At 33.5% G+C, this 6,765-nt stretch overlaps 1 protein-coding gene across 3 annotated transcripts; it reads left to right on the forward strand.

Annotated features, from left to right (window-relative positions):
• The first annotated feature begins 348 nt into the window (after positions 1–348).
• Positions 349–6,473, forward strand: LOC131151970 (hypersensitive-induced response protein 1-like). Of its 3 annotated transcripts, none has more exons than XM_058103509.1 (6): positions 349–658; positions 2,384–2,581; positions 4,080–4,200; positions 4,868–4,959; positions 5,047–5,143; positions 5,765–6,473. In XM_058103509.1, exons 2-6 carry the CDS (start codon positions 2,393–2,395, stop codon positions 6,124–6,126), a joined length of 861 nt encoding a protein of 286 aa, XP_057959492.1. In that variant the 5' UTR covers positions 349–658; positions 2,384–2,392; the 3' UTR covers positions 6,127–6,473. The 3 variants fall into 3 exon arrangements, with proteins under 3 accessions (XP_057959492.1, XP_057959500.1, XP_057959508.1); XM_058103517.1 differs by having other exon boundaries at positions 354–673; XM_058103525.1 differs by having other exon boundaries at positions 355–618.
• Positions 6,474–6,765: the final 292 nt, after the last annotated feature.

Genomic DNA, 6,765 nt, shown 5'->3' on the forward strand with positions numbered 1-6,765 from the left:
TAACTTTTCAACATACAAAAAAAAAATTTATGGATATTTTTATTTTATTTACATTTTAAATTCATAAGATTCTTTTGTTCAAGTCATAATCAAAATATTATGCATAAAATAAATAATTCACTCCATATAAGTTAATTTTATATATTAAAATTTTGACAACAAAATTTTAAAACAAGTAAAAACGATTAGATTAATTTTTATTTTTGAAAGTGATTAAAAACTAAAATACAAATAGAAAATTAATCCACAATAAATGTGCTGTTGAAACCTATAAAAAAAAAGAAAAGAAAATTAAAAACAGAAATTATCCGTAAAGTGTTTAAAATCATTAGTACTGGTGGGGTAATAACTGTAGAACCGCGTGAAACCTCTATCTGCAGCGGCCCGAAGGAGCAGAGCTCCATCTCCGTTATTTCCTATGGAGTATTCAAGACTTCGAGCTTATCAGCAGAAACGGCGTTTTCCCAAAAATGGGAAAGATGACGTTGATAGGCAGAGATTCCCAAAATCGGAACTGCTGTTTCCTATAAAATGCGTTCCATAGTTTCTGTTTGATTCGCCAGAAATCGATATCAAAGCTCTGCAGTTTCTCCTCCCCTTTTCGTCTTCGTTGCAAAGGTTCTGGCCTCGGGTTTTCTCTTCGCGTTTGCTTTTGGAGGTATTCATAGAAAATGTATGAGCTTGATTGGAATTTTTGCGTGTTTGGATTTGGAATGGCTTTTCTGAGATTTTTTAGTCGTTATTTGGAGTTTAAGTTGTCTTGATTATGATTCTTGTTTGATTAGTAGGGCATTTATGTGATTTTTCTGTTATTGTTTCCGATTTTCCGATTTACTTGAGTCTGAAGCAGAAGGTTTTGTAGGGAAATAAACATGAAATTTCCAATCACCTGTGAGAAACAAAATAGAAGAAACCACACGCCAAAAGAAGAAAAAAAATAAAATAAAATCACACGCACTTGGTTTCTATAATATTCTTGAAAGGAAAATTTTTATGAGGTTTGTTCAAAATGTTAGTCATTTTTGCGTGAGTTTCTTAATTGTAAATATTCAAATTTGTTTTTGATGAATTGTTTGCACTGGATGCATGAGCTAATGGCGAAAATTTGTTGGATTGTCAATTCTAGGTTAATTTCTAAGACTGCCTCTTTGGGTTTTTTCTGTTTGTAATGCCGGAAACTGAAATTGTGACTAATTCAACATAGGATTCAATGTTTTCATTAACTGTTTGATTTTCTTCTACATACAATTAAAGTTTTAGGATAATATGACATTCACAAATCCCGCATATGTGCCATTTGCTTATGTGATTTGAACAGATAGATTCATAAAGACTTGGTTTGAATTACTACATGATCATATGCTTATCTCAATGCTACTGATCCTTAAATGGAATTCGTTTTCTGCTGTACCTTATTAACGAAATGCAGTGGCCTTTTCTGACTCTAAAGCTAATCTCGTTTGGCATTCTTTCATTTCACCATGACAAATTCTTAAATCATGTTCTTTGTCTCTCTCTTTTCTTTTTCTTTTATAAAATATTTTTTTCCCTATTGGCTCTGCTTTGCTTTGTTCTTTCATTAATGGGAGAATGAAAAAGTGAAGAAAACTTCATTGTTTCTTTGAAAAGGTCATACAAAATTCTTTTCTTTTCCAAGCACCCAAAAAAATGACCAAGATCTTGGATTCATTGTCTTTAGAAGTTTCTTTTCTGTTGAAGACTTTTGCAGCAGCGACAAACATTGGTCTGGGACAATGCATATATTTGTGTTTGAACTGCTATAAGATGTGTGCATTAATATTGACGCTTTCTCCTTAATGCCATCTGCTTCTGTGCAAATATAAACAAGTTTTAAGTGCTTAGTTTGTTTTTTCATTCTTTATCAAATGTTCAACAAAAGGATTACCAGGTTTATCGTATAATATTATGGTTTGTCTTTTGTTAACCCAGATTATAGCGACAACAGTTGTAGAAAAGTCTTTGATGAATTACATTTTGTGTTCCATGTTTAATGGCTCTATTACTGGAGATTTGTCTGAAATTTGTAGTGAAATAAAGTCATTAAAAAAATTAGGAGAAGATAGTCTGGAAAAGGTTTTGCATAATCAAATTATCTTTTTTTTATTATTATTTTTTTATTTTGGGATTGAATACTATAAAGTAAATGTATATGCAAACTAAGTGAAAACCATCTTTCTACCTTTGTTGTGCAACTTAAAATAGAAATCTTCATTGTAATTTTTTTAAAGTTGTCATGCTTAAAAAATAGAACTCTTTTTTTTTTTTTTTTTGTTTCTTCTTTGAAAACAAAAAAAATGTGCTGCCTTTTGGATATATTCTCTCTGGTTATTGTGAATTCACTAACTCTTAATTCTACTTGTAGTTTTGAATTATGGGTCAAGCATTTGGTTGCATTCAAGTTGAGCAGTCGACTGTAGTTGTCAAGGAACATTTTGGAAAGTTTGATGATGTGCTTGAGCCTGGTTGCCACTGTATGCCCTGGTTTTTTGGTTATCAAGCAGCAGGTTATCTATCACTACGTATTCAACAACTTGACATTAAATGTGAAACAAAGACAAAGGTATGCAGCTTCTTTGCCTCCCTTGCTGCTAGTGATCAGATGTAAGTTTCTATTAATTTGCACATATGTGTTTCCTCACTTTGGTGTCAGATGTATACTGTACACTATCTATTATTATATTATGTTAAGAAAAAACTTAAAACTAGAATAATAGTAGTAGATAAAGTAGACTGAGAAAAAGAAGTGGGAATGAGTTTCCTAATTGTCTCAAAAGGCTACAAGAACCAGTTGCCATGGACCTAATTTTAATGAAGTTAATATTCTGGTATTACTTAAAGACAAGCTATTGCTACATAAAGAAGTAGAATACAAGTATGGAATCATTGAACACCAAATAGCACATCTAATTTTTTAAATATAGGATGGAAAATAGGAGGGAAGACAAACCTAGTTTTTTTTACTGGGACTGATGCTTCACCAACACTAAAGATGGTTCTAGCTGAGCTTAGGTGAATTACTTGAAAAATTAGAAGCATTGACATTCATGTAGAAGGATATATAAATTGGTATTGCATGTGACTTGATTTTAGCACAAAATTCTAATGGTTCGTTGACAAAAGGCAGGATAGTGACTGTTATGATTTGTTTGAGCAGGTTATGTGGTGATTATCTTGGTTCAAGGGTATCTTTCAATGGAGTTTTTGTACAAGGAAATTTTGTGCAATTTAACAGTAAAAATATAATTAAACTTGTAGCATGAATATAAAAATAAAACCTAGAAGGAATCTTTGTCCATAAAATTATTTAATGAGAAAACATGTACATATGTAAAATAATGGAAAATAGCACCATCTGCACTCATGTAGATGTTGTGCACACAATGTAATGTTGAGTTTCATTGCATGGAAGAAAAAATTGATGTTAAGTTGAATAATATTTCTAATGGATGTTTAAAGGTAAGTTGTATTTTGATGTAACGGAAGACAAATAGCCTGAGTCTGTTGAACAAAACCTTAACTTCCCAATTTCCAAGGATCTTCTGTTCAGATATTCTGTTTTGATAATTTAACTTCATGAAGGGCCAGATCCCTTGACATTTCCTGCATTTTTCAATTTTTGTAGGGTATTATGTTTTGCTGATTTTTTTTTGCCTTGCGAATTTCTATTGAATTAGCACCATGCAATTGTGTGCAAGTACAACCCCACTGCCTAGGGAGTGTAAACGATAACTTAACATTCATAGTTCGTATTCGCTATATTTCTATTTAGTTCTATGTTCAATTCTTGACTCATTCAAAATTACCAAAATGCCAAATTCATCTTTATCAAGATACATGTTCTTCATTACCAGTGTCAGGCCTTACATGCCTCATATTATATATCTCATCTGGTTTGTCAAATATCTTACTTTTCTTCCATTACATTTGCTATGCTTTCTTCTAGTCTTCTTTTATTTGTAAAGACCTTTTGATTACCTCTTTTTCTCTTTTGCTGTTAGTTTGATAAATAATTAGCCTTATAATATAGTTGGATATCCTAACTATGTCATTTTCCGCAGGATAATGTATTTGTTAATGTGGTCGCATCAATTCAATACCGAGCTTTGTCTGAAAAAGCAGCTGATGCATTCTATAAGCTCACCGACACCAAGACTCAGATACAAGCCTATGTTTTTGATGGTAGGGATCTAGAGCTTGAACTTTTCAGATTTAGAGCTTGAATTTGCTTCCAGTGCTGCTAGAAAGTTGTTTTTTATGATAACCAAGCTTTTTATGCATATGATGGCATTTCTAGTCCAACCACACTGTGCACTTCTTCCCAGCAAAACAACTGGAACCCAAGGAGGGATAGATTCAATTTGATGATTTTATTATGCTTCCTTCTTTGCTATTAAGTATTTGGTCTGCAACTAAAAATTCAATGTAAGTTGGATAATTTTACCTGTTGATTCCCTTTTAAGTCTGTAACATCAAAGTAAAAGATGTGCATTTTGAACCTATTCGTCTGATTTATCATGTTTAATATAGTTTTCAATTCTTTCATTCAGTTTTTATTTTATTTTTTTTAGACTTTTAGTTGTGTTACTCTGGAATGTTTTGTGATGTTCTTCTAAATACCATATTGTCAAAACATGATTGAACTTGTCATGCTTAAATTAATCTTTTAAACAAGACTATTGTAAGTTTGTGACATAGGCTCAGTGTATTGTGAATTTGATGCGGGGTAGGTTTTGTTTTGACTTTAGTGCAAAATGTTAATATATTCATGAACACACTTCTTAATGATCATGCTTGATTAATGGTTAATATTCATAAGGAACTTATGAACTTGTCCTGTGTATTTCAGTTATTAGGGCAAGTGTACCAAAGTTGAAGTTGGATGCTGTCTTTGAACAGAAAAATGATATAGCAAGAGCTGTTGAAGAGGAGCTTGAAAAGGTTATATACATTTCCATGAAGAAAATATAGTTGATGTACATATGTGTCATGAGAACAGACAAATTAACTATTTTTTCCCTTCTTTAGGCCATGTCTGCATATGGGTTTGAAATAGTACAGACTCTTATTGTGGATATTGAGCCAGATGAGCGTGTGAAGAGAGCTATGAATGAGATAAATGCAGGTATATTTTGTGCATCCCTGTATAATTTTTTCATTATGTTTACTCTAAAAACTTGAGGATGCATAAAATGCGTCTATTTGTGCATATCAAATGCTTAACGTTTCCTAGGAGTGTGCAGCATTTTGAATACTGCAGATGCATATTGATGTTGCCACTCTTTGAGTTCAAACCTTGGGATGGGGTGCGGAAGGATATGGGCTACCCACATTATACCCTTACATAAGCCAAATGCATTATCCAAAATCATGATGGTGTCATTTATATATGTATTTTGGTTGTTTTGGGTCAGATAGATAGTTGTAAACACCGAAGGAATGTTGTTCGGATTATATGGTGTTCAACTTTAGCCATGCTTCATTGATATAGGTTGCAAATTGGTTGTATCATGTGCATTCAATCTTCTTACAGCACCATTTTAGAATCATATTTACTTTTGAAAATTTTACATTTTATTTATGTCTTGAAAGTAGTCTAGCTGATGAACAAAAGATTTTTAATTGCTATTCCGAGTAAAAGTGGGTGGCTTAGCCTACCGTTTGTTTTCCATAAACCCTCGGAATGTTTTAGCACTTGTATTCGCTGTCAAAACTTAAAATGAGTATCTCTTGATTGTCATGGCAGCTGCAAGATCAAGGCTGGCAGCAAATGAGAAGGCTGAAGCAGAGAAGATATTGCAGATCAAGCGAGCTGAAGGGGATGCTGAGTCCAAATACCTGGCAGGGCTTGGCATATCTCGACAGCGCCAAGCCATTGTGGATGGGCTTAGGGACAGCGTGCTTGCGTTCTCCTCAAACGTGCCTGGAACAACAGCCAAGGATGTGATGGACATGGTGCTGGTGACTCAGTACTTCGACACCATGAGGGAGATTGGGGCATCCTCCAAGGCCTCGTCTGTTTTCATCCCGCACGGTCCCGGTGTGGTGAAAGACATTGCCTCACAGATCCGGGAGGGACAGCTTCAAGCCAACAGTGTTAATCTTTAGTGTCGCCTCTATATCTGCGGTAGCATGCAGTTTCTTATCTTTACATTGGACTTCACCTTTCCAAAATAACATGGACCACATGTTGGTATCATCGTCTTCAAACCTACACGATTTCTCGGATTTTCTGTGTCATTTTTTTTTTTGGATTCGTCCGGGTATCCGCCTACCGTCAACAGTGTCATTTTGTGTGAATGCAATGTGTGAATTATTTGCTTGTAAATTAAAATTTAAGAGGATAAAGGATTTTATTTTTCTTTTCTGAGGAAAGGATATATAATTATTTGCTTGTATTTTCTCTATGTATCTACCAATATTAAAAATAAAAATAAAAATTATTATTATTATTATTATTGTTGCGCGAATGGAAGCAACATTGGCATGCTAAAATAGAAGCTCGCTTCTCGTCTCATTCCACGTCTTGTGTGCACACATTCTCGTGCTCTTTCAAGAGCTCAAACTGCATGCATTTAACGTGGGAAGCATAAAAGACATTAGTTTGAGTCTCGATCCAACTCTCTAGCCGGAGGAATGTCGGGGACGACGGGGAGGTAATATTGACTTGAATTTTCTATTTTGAAAAACTAAATATAGAATAACAATTTTGATTTTGAACAAAATTATAATTTAAAAAATGTCATT

The sequence above is a fragment of the Malania oleifera genome, chromosome 1 (genome assembly GCF_029873635.1).
Source record: "Malania oleifera isolate guangnan ecotype guangnan chromosome 1, ASM2987363v1, whole genome shotgun sequence".
NCBI classification, from domain to species: Eukaryota; Viridiplantae; Streptophyta; class Magnoliopsida; order Santalales; family Ximeniaceae; genus Malania; species Malania oleifera.

Bases quoted from the DNA above. Each gene is read 5' to 3' on its own strand.
- LOC131151970 (XM_058103509.1), top strand. From the start codon at position 2,393: ATGGGTCAAGCATTTGGTTGCATTCAAGTTGAGCAGTCGACTGTAGTT. The intron at 2,582-4,079 runs GTATGCAGCTTC...CATTTTCCGCAG, and splicing joins AATGTGAAACAAAGACAAAG to GATAATGTATTTGTTAATGT. The intron at 4,960-5,046 runs GTTATATACATT...TCCCTTCTTTAG, and splicing joins TTGAAGAGGAGCTTGAAAAG to GCCATGTCTGCATATGGGTT.